We start from the raw sequence: 23,059 nt of genomic DNA, 5'->3' as shown, positions 1-23,059 counted from the left end.
GACTGATGCCAAAATAGGAATATGCATGCTGTCTATCACCCCACCACTGTTCAGGAACCCCATTGCTGCAAATCCATCCACTCTATCCTGCACGCTGCTGACCGCCACAGTCCTGCATATTGCAGTTGTTATGATTACTAAGGGAGGCTCTTTTAATTGCCATTTACAAATCAGGCACTCAATTTTTCTCGACTTCCGTATGAGGCGAGATGAATAAGACTGGGACTTTTCAGTTTGGAAAAGAGACGACTAAAGGGGGGATATGACTGAGGTCTATAAAATCATGACCAGTGTGGAGAAAGTAAATAAGGAAGTGTTATTTACTCCTTCTCATAACACAAGAACTAGGGATCACCAAATGAAATTAATAGGCAGCAGGTTTAAAACAAACAAAAGGAAGTATTTCTTCACACAATGCACAGTAAACCTGTGGAACTCCTTGCCGGAGGATGTTGTGAAGGCCAAGACTATAACAGGGCTCAAAAAAGAGTTAGATAAATTCATGGAGGATAGGTCCATCAATGGCTATTAGCCAGGATGGGCAGGGATGGTGTCCCTAGCCTCTGTTTGCCAGAAGCTGGGAATGGATCACTTGGTGATTATCTGTTCTGTCAGTTCCCTCTAGGACATGTGGCATTGGCCACTGTCAGAAGACAGGATACCGGGCTAGATGGGCCCTTGGTCTGACCCAGTCTGGCTGTTCTTATGTTCTTATGACCATCTTGCAAAATGCTGAGGGCTGCTGAGCGCCCACAACTCTTGCTGAAGTCAGTTTTCCTGATATGTAGCCTCAATTTTTCATTTCTTAGTTTTATCATATTACTCCTGCTTATAATCTCTTGTACCAACCAACCAAGATAAATCCTTTCCCTCCTTGATGTCTACACACTTCAGATATTTGTCTGCTATTACCAGGTTCCCCAACTTCTAGTCTTGCTAGATACTTAGCTCTCATAATCTTTCCTCATAAATCAATCTCTCCAGCCTTCTGGATCGTTTTTTATGCCTGTGGTTGCAGTAATGGTCTGGGATCAATGCCAGTGCCTTTAGGCAGCCAGTGGAAGGAGTGGGAGGATTTCATCTGAACTCTGTGGAACTCTGCCAGGCATAGCTCATTTATTTGGGCTGGATGCTTGATCAAGGGTTTGCCCCTTTGCTATTACTGCACTGAGCTCAGACAATATGGTAACTCATGCCTTTACAAAAACTGAAAGAGAGAGAGATGGAAATAAAGATTTAGTTTAAGGATCTGATTTACCTCAATGGAGTCACACTGGTATAAAACTGGAGTAATACAAAGCATCTGTAGACATTATTTGCTTTTAAACAAGATATTAAAACAGAAAAGGTTAATTGCATGTGCATATTAATAAGCCCTATTTATTTCACTGAAGCTCCACCTCGCCTGAATCATAGACATGGCCCTACCATGAGTCATCCTGTTGAGTATCTGAAGCCCCATTTATCCCAGGGCTTTTGATGTCATGTCAGATAAAGGGGGTTGCACTATACAGTGTAGGGGTTGCTGCCACTCTGATCTTTTGCCCTCTTATTATTCATAGGGTGTCCCAGGAGCATCAGGACCACCGGGACGGGATGGAACTCAAGGTCAAAGGGTAAGGTGAAACAAACAGATTTCTCATTTGAAGTGTTTCCGTTCCATCAGTGATGGCACTGGGACAGGTGAGACCTGGGAAGTTTAAGGAGTGCAAACAACTATATTGAAATGTGCCAGGCAGGCACGGACTTTTGGGACAAAAAGTGTTATCTGGCTTTCCTGGGGAATGCCTGGGAAGTGATTAATGTAAATAATACGACCGAAGTTATGCAAAACCCCAGTCTTTTGATGCTGTGCCCTATGGAGAGGGTCATTGGCCGATGATTACCTGTTCCCAGAGACTGGAGATAAAAGGCCCTAGCTGGGGTCTGGTTCCTGATCTAAGAACAGAAAGGAACTTGTAACCAAAGGGGCAAACCCAGTTCTGTGGTATGAAAGACTGATTCCTACCAGAGCCCTATATTGGTCTTGTGGGTGACCTCTGATAATCTTTTAGCATGCATTTAGGGTCTTTTATAGTTTTTTATATCTTTTCTCTGAACTGCTTTTGCCCTAAGAATAAATGCAGTTTGCATTGTGAGGACTAATTGGTAACTGGTGTACACCATTATAGTCCCCGGACAAAGAGTTAACCAGAGGTGCTGGACACTGATCAGACCTGCTGGAAAATTGCAGTGAGGTGCAGAGGGACTGCAAGCCTAAACTTCTGGTCTGAAGGGAGAGAGATGTGGATCTCTGCCTCAAGAGCGGTGATGGCTAGGAATCAGATTCATAGAAATATAGAGCTGGAAGCGACCTTGCAAAGTTATCAAGTCCTGTCCCCTGCACTGAGGCCATGCCAAGTAAACCTAGACCAGCCTAGACAAGTCTTTGTCCAACCCGTTCTTAAAAGAAATGATGGAACACTTGGAAGCCTACTCCAAAACTTAACTACCTGTATAGTTGGACAAGTTTTCCTAATATCTAACCTAGATCTTCCTTGCTGCAGATTAAGCCCATTACTTCTTGTCCTACATTCAGTGGACATGAGGAACAACTGATCAGTCCTCTTTATAACAGTCCTTAATATATCTGAACACTTATCAGGTGTCCCCTCTGTCTTCTTTTCTGAGAACTGACTATGCCCAAATTTAGGTTATGCAGAGGTCTTCCAGGGGGGTGCTTCAACTCATCTAGATCAGTGTTTCTCAACCTGGGGGTTTCAGCCAGTCCAACCCCCTGCTCAGAGCAGGGCCAACCCCAACTAAATCATCCCAGCCAGGGCTCTGTCAAGCCAGGCCTCAAAAGCCTCTAAGAATGGAGATTCCACCACCTCCCTAGGTAACCCAGTCCAGTGCTTCACCACCCTCCTAGTGAAATAGGTTTTCTTAATATCTAACCTATACTTCCCCCACTGCAACTTGAGACCATTGCTCCTTGTTCTGTCATCTGCCACCACTGAGAACAGCCTAGCTCCATCCTCTTTGGAACCCCCCTTCAAGTAGTTGAAGGCTGCTATCAAATCCCCCCCCCCCCATTCTTCTCTTCTGCAGACTAAATAAGCCCAATTCCCTCAGCCTCCCCTCATAAGTCACATGTCCCAGTCCCCTAATCATTTTCGTTGCCCTCTGCTGGACTCTCTCCATGTTCATTCCATAATGTATTTATTTAATTTAAATATATCCTTCAAAATAACAAATTCTACATCTTATATTTTGGCTCACAATTTGTTTAACACTGGTGCTGTAACAGGGAAAAAAAAAGTTAACTACATCAAGCAAAGCCACAACTTTCGTATAGTGGGTTCTAATGTGTTATCAATAGGATAAAATGTAGTGTCGTAAACCTCAGCCATCCCTTTCTAGGGGCCCATTAACTGTTCTGCCCTGGGGTCCAGAATTGCTTTCGGCGGGCCTGGTAAATAATGATAATAATAATAATATGGATCTATTTATATAGTAGTTTTAGATTTATACCTGATAGTTCTTGTGCACTGGTGGGGGAATCAAAATTGTTATTAGTTTAATTTACAGCCAGTTCAGTGACACAGCAATCTAGTACATAGATGTCCATGTCACAAACAGTGCCATGATTACAACTGGCACTAACTAGCACCTTTGTTGGTTGTCTCAAGAGAGAAGCAAGGAACAGAAATGGGTTACTTTATTGCCCTCCAGAATAGGTTGAGAAATGCTGGAATAACAATAAGGAAGCCTATGCTATTTCTGATGTATTTATTTGGTACAAATAGAGGTCTTCTGTGTCCAGTACTCTTAATCTGGCAGTACGTTACTTTCTTAAAAATGAAACATGGGTAAAAGAGTAGGTGAAAAGGTGAACGCTGTTAAACTAAGAATGAACTACATAATATTAGAAAGATGTGATCAACTTTCTTCTGCTTATAGTGAGCCTGTGAGGGATATTTACATTCTGGCTAGCAACCAAGATATGGATTTTAGTATTAACTTATTTGGTTAAACCTCTAGGTACTTTCACCTGTGTCTTTGGAAACCTCTATAAGTTAGACTTATAAAGCAGCAGCTGATCAGTCTTTTGTTTCATACTGCTAGGTACACTGAATCCAGGTATTGCAAAAGAATCCCTACCTGATTATTAGTAATTCAGTACAATGTACAGGTCAAGTACGTAGTTAAATTGGACTTATAGTTTCCTTTAAACAAGATTTACATTCTCTTCTGGATATTTAGGAGCTTTTCTTGAAAATAGCTATGAAACTTTGTAACTTCAGAAGCTTGTGGAGCTTCTTTCTTCTTCATTCTTTGGACTTCTGGCATTGAGCTCAGCCCTGTTATTTCAGGATCTGTACAGTGGTACAGATCTTGGCCCCAATCCTGCAAACACTTAAGCACATTTAACTTTAAGCCCGTGCGTAGTTCCACTGAAGTCAGTGTAGTGTTTGGGGCAATAGATGGTTTCCCTGTGAAATTAAGAAAAAAAGGAGAGACTTTTTAAAGAGTGAGATTTGTGCTGAGTTATGTTCAGATCAAAACCAACATTTTGAACTAAGTTTCCAAGTATACAACTAAATTACGAATCAAACATATGAGATCACAACTATTGCTGTATTATGTTAGACAACCAGACTTCATATCACCTGCCCTCTTTTCAATCTTATTCTAAGTGTATTCCTTTTTCTGTGTTGTATACTACATACCTCTCTGTTTTTCTAATACCTCACAATCTTGTAGCTTCTCGTAGCACCTTCCCATTGGCTATGTCTGCATTGGCCTTCCCCTTCCCCCTCCCCCTACTTCTCACTGTTGTTATCACTGGTTCAGCTGCAATTTCAGTACTGGGGAGAGCACTAGTTTTTTAAGGCTTCCGTGACCATGTGTTCTTGTCACCATTTTGTCTAACCTTGCTCAGAGCAAGTCTAGGTGACATGGTGCTAAAAATGCTAGTGGCCTCCAGTGACTTGTCTGTGTAACCCACTAGTGTATGTGTTACAGGTTCTCTTCTGTGCCCAATCCCTAGAAGTATGAGGCTGCTACAGCCCCACTTAGACAGGTTTGCCATTTTCTCTCAAGCTGTAGCTGCTTATCCTTTTGGCTCCAGAAATGCCCGGTTCGATCCCTTGTGTGCCAGACAGTAGTTTTTAAACTGGTGCGACCACTTGGGAGCTGAACTGGTAGTGTGGCCACAGTGGGATATTTTTGAGAAAAAAGGATGGCATAGACAAAGGCTTTGATTAAGTCAGGGGAAAGGCAATTAACTCTTATTCTGGAGGTAGCTCCAGCGTGGTCTATAATAAGGGTGGGAAGTTAAATAAATTCTCAGTTTTAAATACTGATCATAATTCTTTCCTGTGTCTAGTTTCCCCGCTTTTGAGAAAATGAACTAGATGATTGTTCTTCAGTTCTATATTTCTCAGGAAGTTCTGAGGGTCTTATAGAATCAGGCCTATCATTGGGTGTTTGTGCTATATGCTACAGTGATTTCTATGGCAACAGACTCTGATGTTATACATACAGCATGATGGGCTTGATTCTCCACTCTGTTGTATTAGTTTATGCTGGTGTAACTCAATGGATTCCAGTGGAGTTACACTGGCATAAAAGTCCTGTGAAAGTGGCGATCCAGTCCAGTAACCTCACTGCACAGTCTGTCTGAAGGAAAGGCTAATCGGCAATGGAGTATTCTGTCACTCTGACAGATGTCACTCCAGCAACAGCAAAGGGGCACTGGAAAGTTATGAAGAAGTAAATTACTTTTTTGTACAATGTTTTCTTTGTCAAACTTCCTTCTGTAAGCCAAGCTCTGAAACTATTTTTCAGCCTATACTGTGAAACTAAAGTTATACTAGAATTGATGTTTTCCGTGTTATTCTTAGCTTGGCCATCACTTTCTTTTTAATGTTTATTATTAATTAAAATGCTTGAGGCATAATGGACCTGATTCATCAAAGCACTTGAAAAATTCCACTAGCATTAGTGGGATTTAAGCACATGACTAAGCATTTTGCTGAATCATAGCCTATATGATGTTAATTTTAAAACGTCCTTTAACTCCAAATAGATTTTTTCCCCTTCCAGTTCACGTTTATTTCCTTTCTGCTTCGTCTTACTTTCTAATACTCAGAGCTTCTAATCATTATTAAAATCTATTGATAAGGGTCTCTGATTTTGCTTCCCATTGACATTTATTTTAATTTTTTTATTCAATACTAAGTTTAAACCCCCGTCCCCTCAGGTTGTCGATTTTTTCTTTTATCCCTGGTTTATTTATCCAAGATTTTTTAAAAATTATATTTCTTTCCTTTTCGTAGCTTTCAGTAGTTTCTTTTTAAAAGAAGAAATTAGAGTATATCCTCTAATCAGGTGTATAAAATACAAACAGAAATCAATTTCATAATGGACTGCCCATGCTATGAGATGAGATTAAAATTCATTTTAAAGGTTGAAATAGAGTTAAAGATCTGTTTTCTGTTAATAAAACAAACTCTAAGCATCCATGATAGATTTTTTTTAAAACAAATCGGGTACCTGGACTAAATCTAAATTTCAGATTAATACGAAGAACCACCCCCTGGCTCATTTTAGTCCTCCTGATATAAATATAGAAATAAAGATGTTGGGAAAGGAGACATGGTTTCTGCCTGTTTGATTCTCAGTGATGTGGTCATTGCAAAAATATTCAAGGAACCTTTCCCTGCCCTTCTCTTCCCACACAATCGCCCATACTAGAGTGGTTGTACTAAAACAGGCAATGTGTGCGTTTACACTAACTCTCCTGGATGCAGCTATGTCCTGCACAAAAGGGGCAGGTTGAATTGTGCAGGACTGTGTGCTTGAATTGAGATCAAGGTGTTGATTAGCCCCCCTCACTCTTCCAAGCCACATCTGGCCCAAATATTCTCCACTTACACTCCCTTGTCCTTTCAGTTCTTCCTTTTCTGCTAGGGCTATGAAGTTAAGATTATGACTGGCCCTTGTGCAGGTGCACAGGCAGAGGAGGAAAGGTGCTTTCTTTTCCCATGTTCCCCATGGCCTACACACACGGTCCACTCATACTTACAGTCCTCATTCTCTCCTGAGAGATGCAAGCCACCCTTGTGGGGGCAGAAATAGCCAGCTGGGAAGAAAGGACCATAAAGTACCATTCTAAGGGATGGTGCGGTAGGTACATCTCTCCTGCATGCACATACTGGGGGAGAGACTGCCTCCATCACTCTGTCCTCAGATTCCTCAGCTCATTTGAATTACTCCCTACCCCAAAATGTCTGTGACTTGGTCACCTCTCATTGTTCCCTGGTGGCTTTTTCCCCCCTCCATCCCCGCCACCTCCATCTTCCCTAGGGACTCCCCCTGCACACCAGACTTCTCCTTGGCAGAGGGACAAGAACAATATGCTGGTGTTGGGGTTGCAGCCAGGAATGATTTAGCAGATAGGCAGGTAGCCTTGGAAAGAGGAAACTGCTTTTTTGCATGTGGCTCACCATGTCTCTGCTGAGCACCAGGAAGCAGAGAAGAAGAGATGTGGTGTCAGGTGACTACCTCCCCTTGAGCTGCTCCATGGGTGTGCTAGTAGCCCAGGAACAGGTGGGAGGGCTTTGACCATCTGCTGCTTTACCTTGCTTGCCAGCATTAGCCCAGCTGGAAGGTGCATTTAACTCTTCTGGTCCTTCAGAGCTTTCTCCTGGCCATGGTGACACACTTCTACCTGCTCAGCCCCATGTGTGGAATAGAAAAGGACCAGATTGGTAAGGAAGGGAATTTTATTTTCAAAACAAGATTTTTAGCAGCATAGTATAAACAATGGAGGAAAAACATTTACGTGGTTAGCAGAGTGCACCATATCGGGCCTTTTGAGTTTTAAAATGTGAAAAATAAAAGAGAAACTTCTTGTATGTCAGCTCTTAGAGGGGATGACTCAAATATATTCCTTTTAATCTGCAGTACTACAAAGGTGAGGTGGGATATTAAATGGGCATTACTGTGTTCAAATGCTGTGAAGCAGAACTAGTCTAGTTTGGCTTGTGCTGTCAACTTTCCAAACACTGTCATTACATTAAAAGGATGTGTATTCTGAGCAGTGAAAGATTCTAGAAATCACTTTACTAGTATTTTCCCGAATTAGCTTTATTTAGTCAGAACAAAACTGAGCCCTTTTGTGAACCACCTCACATCTGCAGATTGACATTACTGAAGTAGTCTGTAGTATTTTAGTGAATTAACTGGATACTTGTATGCCTGCCACCATTACTATGAATTAGCATAAGGGTAAAAACTAATGCAAAATAACTTCAAAAATCCTTTACAGTGGTGAAATGTGGGAGGGAACAACACTACTTTTTGAGCTTTTGATCTGGCAAAAACAAATATTTGAAGTCTCGAGTATACTGGCATTGGGCTTGATTCTGTTCAGACAAGCCTGGCCTGCCATTATATCCTATCCTGCAGCCTTTGCTTGGACACGCTCAGTAGTTTTCCATGAGTAAATACTGAATGATGGGGTTCACTAACTTCAGTGAGAGTTTTGCCTACATGCAGGACTCCATAGTTGGCCTTTAGAGTGAAAATCAGCCTTCTGCAGAGGGCCAAAAAAAGTCTAAGTACCATGTATGTTCAAGGTGTGAAATCTTGGCGCCTTTGAAGTCAGTGGGAAAACTCACAAGGACTTCGTTGGGGCCAGAATTTTACCCACAGTCTTAAATCAGGTTTAAGTCTCATTCTGCCCACTGCACATGGGTGAATTTAAGGTAGCATTTTACCCCAAAATACACCACTGATATTGATTTCTCGTGCATGTATTTAAGTTCAGTAGCACAATATGCCCTGAACTAAACCAGTCTTACAAAATAATGCTGGATAATTTTTGGTTGGCATTCAAATCTAAACTTCTCTATATTTGGGGGTAGTTTTGAAATCCAGGCATTGAGTGTGGATTCAGCTCTTATATGCATGTAAATCTGAAATATCTGGTTCCTAGACACAGGAGTATCTGGAGCAAATTCATGAATCCTTGACTACTAAGTTTACTGAATAAGACCACATCTGAGGTATAGTACCATATTTCCAAAAGATGACAATATTTGGGTTAAGCCATCAAAAGAGAGCTCAATAAATGAAACAATGCACAGTATCCCAATGTTTTAGTATTCTGAGTACTATTCTGTGAGCTCACACAGTCTTTACTCAACCAAAATTAGTGGCATAAGCAGCCAACAGAAACACATTTCCATTTTTTTCTACCAATTCCTCTTCCTAACCGCCACCCCATGCTACATATGTTCAGAATTAGTCTAAAACACATATCAGCTATCAAATAATCTGAAAAACCACTAACCCTCATGGTGGCATAAACAAACCACACTGTTATATATTTTTTACTTCTGGGTTAGCACAACAAACATTTACGACCATACTGCTCCTTGAGACAGACTCCTGTTTGACTTAATTTATAAACGGCAATTTTCACACCTAACAAATACAGCGGGAGACCATTTTAAATGGCCAAGAGATACAGAAACAGTGCCAAGAGAAATGCACCCCCAGGATATGCAAGGAGACATTCTCCAGCAGCCAAGAGTAAGAAGTATTGCCCTGTGGGAATAAATGAATTGTAATTAAAAACTTTACATTCAAAGAAAAACCAGTATTTCTAAGCTTACTGTTAGTTCCTGCCATTTACTGGCAGGGTGGGAAGGGAAGTATGGCAGTAGTGTGGAGACTCTTTGAGTCCAATTCAGCTCCTTGGAGGTCAGTGGAAAGACTTCCATAAAATATTCTGGATGAAATCCTGGCCCCATTGAAGTCAACAGGGACAGGTTTTCACCTACTTGTTTTTAAAAAATTAAACAGTTTGTTTAAATATCAAAGCATCAGTTTTCGTGAGAGTTAAACCAATATGAAAACAAACAGGTATTCTGCTTCACATCACTTTGTAAGGGGCTTCCATACTGCGAGTGTCACAAATGAAGACTGTCTAACATAAATTTTTCAAAACGTTCTTAAAAACAAAACACTTCTTTAGCAAAATGGCTACTACCCGCATCAAGCTCAGAAACACCGCTTGTATTTGTCAATTTTTATTTTTGATTTCATTTCACGGGTTATTCATGGATAGAGTTTGTCATACCTTTAGAATTTGCAGTTTCATGAGCTGAGCAAACTTTTCTTGATTTGCTGATTTGATTTGAAATGAACAAAATTTATTTATTTGTTTATTTATACTTTTAAAGTGGATTCAGGTACACTGGCATTTATTCATGGTAACATCACCATTCTTTTTTATTCTTTAGTTCTTATCATAATGAGGGGGCCTTATAGGGCTCTTGAAGCTTTAGGAATCATAGTGGTATACTTTGAAACAGGAAAGCATCCCTTATCCACAGTGTGGATAGTGGATATAATATGGATAAGTTATATGATATACTTATTTTGTCACCTAAACACCTTTACAGCAGAGTAGAGAATATTTTCCAGTTACACCAAAGATAAATTTTCAAACCAATGGTTTATACCATATATAAGCAGGTTAGAATCACAGTTTCCAAATGCTAAAGCATTACATCTAGTCTGGGCCGTTCCTAGGGGGGTATGGGGCTCGAGACAAATCAGCCTGCCCACTAGTCTCCTCACTGTCCGCCCAGCGCGCCCAGCCACCACTTGCCTCCTCACCCCGCCTGCCCTCCCACCACTCTCCTCCTCGCCCTTCCGCCCGCCTGCCGCTCGCCTCCTTACCCGCCTGCCCACAGCTCACATCCCTGCTAGTCTCATCACCACCCATCCAGTGCACCCGTCCATCCGCTGCTCTCCTCCTCGCCATCTGCATGCCCATCTGCCTCCTCACCTCCCTCCCTCTTGCCCTCCTGCCGCTTGCCTCCTCACCTGCCTGCCCGCTGCTCACCTCCCCGCTAGTCTCCTTGCTGTCCATCTGGTGCACACACACCGTGTCCACCCAACCGCCGCTCCTCGGCACCATCCGCCCGCCACCTGCCTCCTCACCCCGGCCCATCTGCCCTTTCGCCTCCTCACCTGAATATTGGGACAAATGGCATCCTGATCATACATCAGTCGGAATGTGGGACAAAGGACTAAATATTGGGACAGTCCTGATTTTATCAAAGCATGGGGCCCCCAAAGTGTGGGGCCTGGGGTGGTCGCCCCGATTTGCCCTACCCAAGGGACGGCTCTGCATCTAGTAGTTTGTCACCTAACCACTGCTAAAATCATCAGAATTTAAGGGGAGGAGGAAGGAGGGAAAGAAGAAAACCAGTATTATGTGATTTATTTTTTAAGGTTGCGCACAATATATTGTAACTTGTCAGGGTTGGGAGCCTTTTGGTGGACAAATATAAATGCTTTTAGAACTAGCAAACTTTTCCAAATATTGGTTCTGGATTAATGATCAGAACAATTGGTGGGGTTATGATTTAGAGTATGTTAATGGAAAAATGTGCTTCCTGATTAATATGCATAAGTATCCTTTACTCTTCTACATTTGTACACTTCCTGTCATGAGTAATTTGCTCTCTAGTATGGGGTAGTCTTTGGCTCTGGTTCAGGAAGGTTCTTAAGTGTGTAACTTCATTCATGAATATGCCCAATGAAGTCTCATTAAGCAGCTTCCTGAATCAGGGCCTCTGTGGTGTCCAATAAAGCTGTGCACTATTTCTGGGCAATGAAACTTTCCTTTCTGATAATGCCTTCATCATGAAGTCAATGGGCATAGTCACATGAGTAACAATGATCTGTGAAGAAGAGTTGGTAGGATTGGGATCCATCTCAGGTAATTTTAGTAAGAGTTTTCAGAGTGCTTAAAATTCACAAAAGAGCAATCTTCTCCTCCAACATTATAGGTGAAATTTGCCCTTTTGCAGAGCTTCAACACAAGACTTACGTACCACTTCATCCCACTTAAACATTGTTCTGAGGTCCTAAGTGGGACTTGAATGGTATGTAGGCTTCTGCTGGCCCTCTGGATGGGGTGAATTTTTTTCTTTTTCTTTCATAGAATCATAGAATACTGGGGTTGGAAGGGACTTCAGGAGGTTATCTAGTCCAACCCCCTGCTCAAAGCAGGACCAATCCTCAACTTTCTTTCTTTCTTCCTTTCTTAACAAAATCTTTTAATAACAAAATTAAAAGTAAGTTGCCTTCTAGAAGAAATTATCTGGACTTGGAAAGTATAACTCTTCTAAGAAGCTTGTTGATTAATTTCCATGTTCCTCTTCTCTAGGGTGCACCTGGCAAAGATGGACCCACAGGGCCCCAAGGTCCTCCTGGGCCAGTGGTAAGTACTGTCTGTGTGAGATTTATTACTGTATGAGTTGAGGTCTTTTCAGGATGTAGGTTGCTGTCTGTGCCAGCTGGGGCTAAATAGCCGATTGCACTGGAGATTAGAATTCAGATTAATCATGAGTTTGGCAGAGAGCTGACCGTGCTATGCCAGTTCTTTGGATTCTTACCTTGAGATACAATGACTCCCCCATGGTAAAGGGAGATTGAGTCACTCAATAAATAGGCTGCCATCTTGTGGTAAGTAAAGTAGCTGCGTTGTGTAAAGTGGACTAATAGCCCTTGGCATTGAGATGAGGCAGAGACTCTAGTCTTGCGGGAAGTTCCAATCTGGACTTGTTCTCTGACATGAGCCGCCAGAGTTCATTGCCCCAGGTCATGCAGCTGAAGCCCTGTAGAATGTATTCAAACATTTCACAAAATAATTAAGAGATCATCTAGAGGCCAGAGTCTGACCTCAGCTGGCTTCAGTGGGAGCAGTACACATTCATCTGAGGGCAGAATTTTGTTCCTTGTGTTATAAATCTGCCTCTGGCAGATACATTTTTTAGGAGTGATATATTTACTAGCAAGATTTGTAGTGGGGTTATAGAGAACCGTGGGCCAATTTGCCTGTGATGGTTTTAAATATTCTCTAATTGCCAGATTCTGCCAGTCTTACTTATGTTCTGTAGTAGGGCAGATGAAATCAGTGGGTAAGATACTACACATTATGAGCAAGCGTGGCAAAATCTGACCCTAAAGTTGTTGCTGTTAACACTGACTAGGATAGAAGATAACTTTGTGGAAGGAATACATGCACCTTAGACATTCACAATCTGTGGTTTGAATTCCTTATTTGAAGGCTTGTGACACTGAAAAATGTACAAGGGCTTTTATTTTATTACTTTATTAGAACTAGCCAGAATCAGGACACAAGACCATCTATTATTTACATGTTAGTGACAAGAAAATAAAATATTTAGAAAGTAAAAGTCCACCTGCAATCTCCTGAGTTTCCCCTTCCCCATTCCTTGGCTACTGCACTAATATCATTACTACTTTGGGGTCCTACAGGAGTGGGGGAAAAAACAGTTGAAATAATCCATGAGGACAGAGGCAATGAACCTAACCCATTTGGGAAATAAGATCTGAGGATTCATGTGGGTGCAAATCTTGCCCCCGAAGCTACAGTCACAGGAAGTTCCATGGTAGCAGAACAGCTGTGGTTACACCGTATATGGAGGGGTGAGATTGGGACTGGGTGGGCCTGGAGGAAGGCAAGGCCAAAGGATCCATTGCTGTGTAAACCCTTCAGTGATTCCAGAACATCAAGCTGCAGTAACTTCCACATGGTTGTTCCATAACTACTCAGCAATCTGGGGAGGGGTGGATTCTTTCTTTTGTTCAGCCGCTCCCTAGTTACTCAGGCCAAGTGCTGGGTTAAAATTTGCCCTACAGCCCTGGACCCTCAGACTCACTGAAGTCCATGGGAGGTTTGTCTGATTAAGGATTGTAGGATTGGGCCTTTTACTCCTTTGTGAAATTATGTAGCTACACATTGAAAAAAGAATGTGTTACTAGCTGAATAATAGTGTTATTACCCTTTATGATATTTGCATAATTATAAATAAATAAATACTGCCCAGCACCTATTTCTTTACCTGTTTTGAGCTGACATTAACTAATGCATTACATTAATGAATATTCATCACTGTGCAAAGCTCATCTAGAACAGCTATAGTTTCATTCTTAATTCACCTTCTTGTGCCTATTGCATGGGGTCTCCAAATAGTGTATAGTTTTAAATATAGTCCATGTTTCAATTTTTTGAGGAATTGAAGTGTGAGGCAATCTGCTGGTAGTTTAATTCACAATTTCTTCAAATTTGTAAATTGACCTTTTCTCTGATTTTTAATAAGGATTATTAATTCAGAATTCATTTATATTTTAATGGTAATTTAAAAAAAGAAAACAATGACAATAAACATTTCATCTCTGGCTTCTATTATTATGGACATGAAAGTGGATCCATAGGACTTGATAAAGGACTAAATTTAGCAGCAATAATCTAATGTAGTGTACTATGCATAATGTGTAGTCTTCTCACTTTTCAAATGACCAATGCATCATTGTGGAACTGCTGTAGCTAGGATGCTGACCATATATTACAAAAATTGTGTTTAAGTATTTTTGTCAATAAGAACTCATTGATGTGGATGTCACAATTAACTCTTTACTCTTTCTTTTTCCATTTAGGGAATACCTGGTGCTCCTGGTGTTCCAGGTGTTATGGGAAACACTGGGCCACAAGGTGGTGTTGGACCTCCTGTAAGTAAGCTAACATAATCCTTATATATTAGCAGTCCTGTGCTATTCGGTGTCTAACCTTTGCTGTTATCCATTACAAAAGCTACACAGGACCCAGAATTGTGGTCCATTTGCTCATAAAGCACTCACGCTGATTGCAATTAATGACTAAACGAAACATCCCATTGTTGTTTTAATTTAGGTTTTCTTTAGTTTTGTTTTGCTTTTGGTCTGACTCAAAATGTTGTGTAGAAATATATACATGAAAGCATCAAGAAAAGACATTGTCCTTAAAGGTTAAAAGCATACAGGATGGGAATTCATATTCTGAATGTAGCCGTTTAATTTTCTTTCCATTTCAAACTACGTTAAAGAAAATAAAATGTTCCTGCTTTATTAGACTTAACACTTTCCACAAAGATGGCATTTTTTCAAAGTAGCCTGATTCTGATCTTATTTATACTGGTTTTCCACCAATGTAACACTGTTGACTTCAGTGAGTGTACTCCTGATTTACATGGGTGTAAATGACATCAGAATCAGACCCACTTTTAAACTGTAATTACAGGCTTCAACTACAGAAAATTTTGCCATTGATGTCAGTGAGAGCCCTTGGGCTCTTGATTCTGTTCAGGATCTAATGCTCAATTTTTCTACCATTTAAATGTCAATGACTTGTTTTATACATGAAAGAAAACATTTTAAGTAAAAAAAAAATCTATAAAATGAGGGTATAAATTCCACACTAGTGATAGTTTTGGAGTTTTTCATTTGGCCTTTTAGGTGTAGCTATTCACCTAAATATTTTGAATTCATAAATTATGAATTTAACATTTTAACATTTGTTTCCTTATGTAGCCTGCTTAAAATATTTTTATATATCATAATGGATGTTATAATCTCATGTTCTAGAAAGTATTTGAGTCTGACATTGTCCAGCTGCACGTCTGGCTTGATTTGTAGAATACTAAATAATTTTAGATTTTTTTCAAACATCCAGTCGGCTTTGGCGATTTATACTAACAGAAGCATTTGAAATATTTGGCTAAATGGGAATATAGTGACTGATGATAAAATATAAGCGAAGATAATACACTAACACTCTCTTCATCATACTCTACCAGTATAATAATGAAATGCCCAATTAAGAGATTTGGTGAGCTATAAAACTTACCTGGAACTGGAGCATTGACAATAATATAGGCACATGCTCCAGAAATTGGTCTAAATTTTCGTAAGTGCAGATATGCCTGAAGGTCATATGAGGCCAAACTCTGAGCGTGCCTGAAGTCTTACTGGAGAGGTCAAAAATGACAGAAAATCAGGGCTGCATCCACCAAAACCTACAGAATGGCCAGGTTCAAAAGCGGGTACATTTATGCAGCAGATTTCAGTCCGCACTGCTGTTGGCCCAAGCGCCATTTTAGAGACAACCGAGGCAACAGAATACAGTGTGAAGAGAAAGGTGAATTTGGCAGCAAGGGAACAGAAGCCCCCCTGAGTTTCCAGAATATCATCCTGGCTACACTAGCTCTGAGAAAGAGACAGCACTCACAGCCATTAGGCGGGATGAGTTTTCCCAGACTCAAGGGTCAGAAATGAGGAACAGTGGAGAGACAAAAGCTGGGAAAGGTAACCGCCTGCTACTCAGTCATGGAAAGAGAAATACCTGCTAGGTGTTGACAAGGAAAGAGCATATTTAAGAGAACGTTGCTGTCCGTTCGCCAGGGTTAAATAGGGTTCTAAAACTGAGTTGTTTACCTTCCTTCTTTTCACTGTAATACTCTAATATTTGGAGATTCAAACATACAGTACTTAGAACTAGAGAAAGGTAAGAATTAACTTTGTTTAATCTTTTAACAGGGTGCTCCTGGTGCAAAGGGGGAAAGGGGTGAGCGGGTAAGTACTCTGTAGCCATATTCAATAGCCACAAATACATTTCAATCTGACCTTCTGTCCCATAAACCCCCCACCGCAGTAATTTACATTCACTCTACTCATAGCTATGGTGAGTTTAGATCTAATCTGACAAACTTTTCTTCTTCACTGATCTCCGTCCCTCTCTCTAAATTTTAATAAAATTAAAAAAGAAAGTAACAATGTGCATGTATCAGTGAGCATATCCCATGATCTTCTTTTGTGGTTACCATCCCCAGCCTTTTGTTTGTTGTCTGAAAACAGGAGTTTCTCATTTCCAACTCTGTTATCAACATCCTGGGCAAGTCCCAGAGGTTCTCTGCCTCATTTTCCCCATCTGTAACATAGGGATCATAAAGACATACCTCCCACAGGCTCTCTGAGCACATTCAAGATAAAAGTGCTATAAGAGAAATGTGTGGCTATGATGGTGTTGTTATCCAGGGTGACATTCAGTCCCAGGCAATGGTGCGTGCGGTTGCTCATCAGGTGTGTGAACAGCTCATCCAAGGTAAGTAGATCAATATCTCTTATGTTCGAATTTTAGGTGGCTGTTTCTACAACCATAGAATAGATCTGTAGCTGGTACGAAAACAAAAAGCCACCAAACAATACCTACCCTCTACTGTTTCAGAGTAGCAGCCATGTTAGTCTGTATTTGCAAAAAGAAAAGAAGTACTTGTGGCACCTTAGAGACTAACACAAGTACTCCTTTTCTTTTTACCCTCTACAGTGTATTCCCTAGGCCACCGAACAATGCCTGCCCTCTAACAGTGTATTCCCTAGGCCACCGAAGAGTACCTCCCCTCTAACAATGTATTCCCTAGGCCACCGAACAATGCCTGACCTCTAACAGTGTATTCCCTAGGCCACTGAAGAGTACCTCCCCTCTAACAATGTATTCCCTAGGCCACCGAACAATGCCTGACCTCTAACAGTGTATTCCCTAGGCCACCGAAGAGTACCTCCCCTCTAACAGTGTATTCCCTAGGCCACTGAACAATGCCTGCCCTCTAACAGTGTATTCCCTAGGCCACCGAAGAATACCTCCCCTCTAACAGTGTATTCCCTAGGGCACAGTGCCTACCCTCTAACAGCCTGTACCCACGGCCACCAAACAGTACCTACCCTCTAAGGCCACTGAAGACTACATACTTTCTAACAGAGTATTTCCTAGACAACCAAACAATACCTATCCTCTAGCAGCGTATACTGTATACCACTGAACAGTATCTACTCTCTAATAATATATACCCTATGCCACCGAACAGTGCCTACCCTCTAACAGCATATACACTTGGCCACCAAAGAGTGCCTGCCCTCTATCAGTGTATATTCTAGGCTACCTAAGAGTAGCCTATACTTCTCCACCCACAAGTACACACTTTATCATCACCACAACTAGCATATATCACAGACCACATTCTTAACTTCTCCCTCTTAGGACGAGAGCCTTCCAGCACCCCTTTCACCAACCTACTCCCTTCAAACACCCCTGAGCCAGATTATCCACTTTGTCCTGAATTTGGTGGAATCTTTCCCCCCACAGGTCACATGGCCAGATATAATTCAATTCTGAACCAGATTCCAAGTCAGTCTGTCTCAGAACGAACCATCCCAGGACCTCCTGGCGAGCCAGGTCGACCAGGATCTCCTGGGTCACAGGGAGAACAAGGAGCACCAGGAAGACCTGGATTTCCAGGCAATGGTGGCCAGCCAGGAAGACCCGGAGAAAGAGGTAGGCTGAATACTTAAAATGTATGGTAATATATATCACCATGTTGCCATAATATCATTACTTTACTTACCTGATTTAATTTTAACATGTGAACATAGTTTTCTCTCTAGTTAAGAGCTGGTCCTAAGCTGCAATGTTTGGGTAACACTGAAAGCTATGGAAACTGCCAATCACCAAGTTAATGCAACCTTTTACAGAGTGTGATTGGGTAGAATCACATTTGGGATTGATACAACCGCTGCTAAGGATTGATGATCATATGAAGATGTACATGGTGCAAGAGGTTTGCCTTTTTGCAGAATTCTGGGGTTGTGGAAGTTTACAGCTCCAAATGTGTTTCATTTTGAAATCTGGTTTTTGCCCTCCACCCTGCAAATGAAGGCACTACTGTATAGTCAAAAGAATATCAGCTTCAAAACTGGTAGGTTAGTTCTGGGGAAAAGGTAGAATTTTCTTACTAAATTTGAAATGAATTAGACTAAAGGTTCCTAAATTATAATACCATAATGACACACATTGATCAGATGGGGAAGGAGTGTACTGTTTGAGACAGGAGGGCAGGATCAGGGTCAGATGGTGAAAAGGCGAGGATAATGAAAAAGGTGGGGCAAAACAACAAAAAATTAAATGAAATTTTGCAGTTAACCAGCCACTTGCCAAATTTCCCCTTCATCCTTTTACCTATATTTATATGATGTCCCTTTGCCCCCTCCTCAGTCTGTTTTGTCTAATTAAATAGCAAACTCTGTGGGGCCTGACTTTGTTCCAAACTGTGAGACATCTGGCATGCTTTGGTGTACTTTATAAATAATAACAGTAGCCTCAAAATGGCACTGTGAGACTAAATCAGTCAGTGACTGTGAAATGCTTTGAGATCCTCACAGGGAAGGCACTACTGAAGAGCCAAGAATCATTGTTCTTATAATTACAATTACCAATAAGTGGCATTTTAAAAAATTTGGTCCAATGGCTGTTCACATCCTGGAGCTTAATAGGTCACGTGTCCTGTTTGGTAGCCAGAAAACTAATATTATATTGTTCTGAGGAGAACACTTTTGAGTGACCTTTGAACTTGCCACCCTTCCTCCCCCACAAGTCTCTAAGCCCTCAAGGCCATAATTCGAATGACCCTACTGTAAGAGGAGATGAGATTTAGAGTGCAAGCTTGTCAGCGATGGATTTCTGTGCTCAAGATGAACGATAGACATTGTTCCAAGCTATCGGGAAAGAGGGAGGAGGGGACAAGAATGGAGGGAGATGGGAAGATGAAACAAACAGGGGACTGACTGAAACTGGATGAGTGAGAGAAAACCAATGTGGGCTGCAGGAGAGCTGCCTCCATAATGTAAATCTTTGCACCATTTAAACAGTTTCTTAGAGTATGCAGAAATCGCACAGGGGTTAAGCCCATTTATATTAACAAAATGAAGGACAAATAATGCTATTGATTGTAAAAATTAATCTGCAAGAAACAGCACAGACAAGACAGCTAGTACAGAAATGATGGAGAACTTAGAAGTAATAGTTCATGATGACAAAATATTGCCCAAGAATGAGGCCCCCCCATTCATTATTGCTGTGGATGCAACAGCTGCTGCAGCAGAAGATACACTTTGGGAGGGAGCTTTTGTTAATTTGGATTTGGAAATAAAACAAGGCTCCATTAAGCATGCTGTCAACCACTGTTAGTCCTCATAGGCTTTTACTAGATATGATGAATGCCAATAGTTGATACTGTCTCAGTGTGCCCACTGGCTAAAACTAGACTGTTTTAAGGATTGGGATCAAATGATGAGCAACTGCAGATATGGTGTCCTTCTGAATGGGCAGTTCAGCAAAGCACACGCCCTCAAGGATGGTCTACCTCAAGGATCCGTGCTGGCTTCTTTACTGTTCAACATCTACATTAGGGACTTACCCAACACAATTTTGTGTAAGTTCATTTATGCTGATGACATTGCTCCTGCTGTATAAGGCAAAGCACTCTCCACCATCGGCAATGCCCTCTCCACTGACCTCAGGATAATGACAGAATATTTTCAGTACTGGAAGCTCCACCCCAACTCCTCCAAAACCTTGGTAGTAACTTTTCACCTAGACAACAAAGCTGCCAAGAACAACGTAATGTCATCTTTTTGTGGTCAATGGGTCTGAAATGAGCCCTTGGATGCAACCTCAGAAAGACGGTTGACTCTTAATCCCAATCTGGAAAAGATACATGAAAAGATAAAGGCAAGGTCTAGCCTTGTCTGAAAACTTGCAGGCACAATATAGGGTGCCGGTGCACCCACACTTCGAACAGTGACTATAGCACTGGTATACTCAGCCACTGAAGATTGTGCACCAGTCTGGGTGGGCAGCTCACATTCAAAATCTCTGGATGTGCATCTTAATTCCATGATGAGAATCATAACTAGAACATTAAAATCAACACCTGTTCAATGGTTGCCCACTCTTGCACATATACCCCTATCCAAAATCTGGAGAGACACAAGTACAGCTCATGAGTACAACGAAACTGTGGTCAACCTGAATTTACCAATTCATGAGGCCCTCCATAACCTTATGAAAACACATCTGAAATCTTGCACGCCTTTTGGGGATTGAGTTAAAGCTCTTAAAGTGTCCCCATTCAATCCTCATCCACGTTGGAGAGAAATCTGGGATAATGCTAATGTCCCAAACACACACTTGACTGCCAACCCCACAAAAGAACTTCCAGGCTTCAACCTGCCCTGGAATCAATGGTCCACATTGAACCATTTTAGAACATTGCATGGCAGATGCTGTCATCTCTCACACCTTCGGGAGATGATAGGCAAGGCACAGTGTGACTGTGAACACCAGTCAGAAACTGTAGGCCACATTTTAAATCAGTGCCCGCTTTGGTCATTCGCAGGTGGCATCTCAGACCTACATCAAGCATCTCCCAAAGCTGTCTCACTAATCTGGACATAGTCACCGGAATATCACTAATTGTCTCTCTCATGCAAGAAGAAGTACTGTCATGGGGAGAAACTACTGGATAGTAAAGGACTCTTTAATCTAACAGAGAAACAAGAACCAATGGCTGGAAGCTGAAGCCAGAAAAAATCAAACTAGAAATTAGTCACAAATTTCTAACAGTGAGGGTAACTAATCATTGGAACAAACTACCACTGGAAGTGGTGGATTTGCAATCTCTTGATATTTTTAGATTAGGTTGGGTTGCTTTTCTGGAAAATATGCTGTAGTCAAACACAAGTTATTGGGCTCAATATAGGGGCAACTGTGTGAAATTTAATGGCCTGTGCTACACAAGTTGTCATACCTGATGATCTAATTGCCCTTTTAAACTCTATGAATGTTTGGATCTAGGAATTCCACCCCCAACAGAAAATTCTGGAGAAATCTTCACAAGATGGCATTTCCCCCTCTTTTGCTCCCTCTTATGAGTTTTACAATTGGAGGAGGCTGTCTTAGCCTTAGCTTTTACTCAGGAAGGAATTTAGATCACAAGCAACCTGAAGTAGATTAATTTTCCTATGCTCTGCTGTGCTGTTTTGGGTGTTTGCCATGCAGATGACTTCAGTGAGAGTTTGCCTGAGTAAAGACTAAATAAAATCCAAGTGAAGACCTCAGAGTTTAGCCCACAGTGTACATAGTTTCTCAGTTTGAATAGTCATGTTTCAAATTTGCCATTGCTTATTGATATATTTTCACCTGGTGTATATGTGTATGTGAAGGAATAATAATTCAGTGTGGGAAGAGTTGTGGTTTGAAACCTCTTGTGGCAGTTGCTTTCTGAAGCACCATATTATTGCTGGCTTAGTGTAAGCTTAAAATGGGGCTTATACTAAATAACCACATAGATTCCAGATGTTTACTGCAGGCAAGTCTTTTACAGTTTTCATGAACAAAGCAATGCACTCGTGCAGACTTTGCCTGCTGCATGTGCCAGCATTTGCTTCCAGAACAAACACGTACTACTATTGTTTGCAGTGAGGCAAGGTGGGTGAAGTAATATCTTTCATTGCCCCGGCTTCTGTTGGTGAAAGAGACAACCTTTTGAGCTACACAGAGCTCTTCTTCAGATCCCGGAAAGGTACTCAGAGTGTCACGCTAAATACAAGGTGGAACAGATTGTTTAGGCTCTGTCTCCACTTGCAGAGTTTTTGCGCTGTCAGTTTCACCAGTGATAGGGAACTGGTAAAAGAAAAGTGCTGGTTTGTGTTCTCACTTACTTCCACAGGCGTCAGATCATGTTCACATTTGCAGGACTTCCATCGCCGATGAGAGCAGGGCACTGAGGGCAGCTATCCCACAGTGCAGCTCTCTCCATTTTGAGGAGAGGTCTTGTGGGGGGGAGGGTGATCGTGGGGCATCCTGCGTCCCTGCACAGCTTCCTCTCCCCAAACACTGATCAGCTCCAGTAGCTCAGCATTGCCTCAAGCAGGGGATCCTTTGCTCCATGGAGCAGCCATTGTCACCTGGCCAGATGATAAGTGAGCACTTGCCAAGAAAACAGGAAGGGGAGTTTCAGAGTTCCTGGGGCTTTACAGGGAGAGGGGCAGACTCTGTTTACCTGGTGTCAGAGCAGCAGAGTTGCTAAAAGCTGTGTAAACAGGAAGAACATGTCTTCACTTGCACATCACCGCAGAAGTATCACTGGTAAGAACTGAATGCCTCTCGTGGAGGTGGTGTTCTTTTTGTGGTGAAATTCTGAGTTTCACCCCAAAAAGTCATTGGCAAGTGTAGACACTTCCACAGTTTTTGCACAGAAAAGGACTTTTTGCGCTTTACATGGCAAGTGTAGACATGACCTTAGCATAAGTGATT

General features: G+C 41.5%; 1 protein-coding gene across 2 annotated transcripts in view; it reads left to right on the top strand.

The window, feature by feature from the left end:
• COL14A1 (collagen type XIV alpha 1 chain) overlaps positions 1-23,059 on the top strand; it is a 174,755-nt gene that overhangs the window by 141,605 nt on the left and 10,091 nt on the right. For both annotated transcript variants that reach the window (XM_073330233.2, XM_078851428.1), the window contains exons 40-45: positions 1,563-1,616; positions 12,239-12,292; positions 14,536-14,607; positions 16,450-16,485; positions 16,948-17,014; positions 18,053-18,241. In XM_073330233.2, the coding sequence (XP_073186334.2) occupies positions 1,563-1,616; positions 12,239-12,292; positions 14,536-14,607; positions 16,450-16,485; positions 16,948-17,014; positions 18,053-18,241 (472 nt within the window). The remainder of the gene's footprint in view (positions 1-1,562; positions 1,617-12,238; positions 12,293-14,535; positions 14,608-16,449; positions 16,486-16,947; positions 17,015-18,052; positions 18,242-23,059) is intronic.

Source organism: Lepidochelys kempii, chromosome 2, assembly GCF_965140285.1.
Source record: "Lepidochelys kempii isolate rLepKem1 chromosome 2, rLepKem1.hap1, whole genome shotgun sequence".
In the NCBI taxonomy this organism is placed as follows: domain Eukaryota; kingdom Metazoa; phylum Chordata; order Testudines; family Cheloniidae; genus Lepidochelys; species Lepidochelys kempii.
Note: the sequence above shows the minus strand (reverse complement) of the source record. Positions and strands in the feature narration are given on the sequence as shown.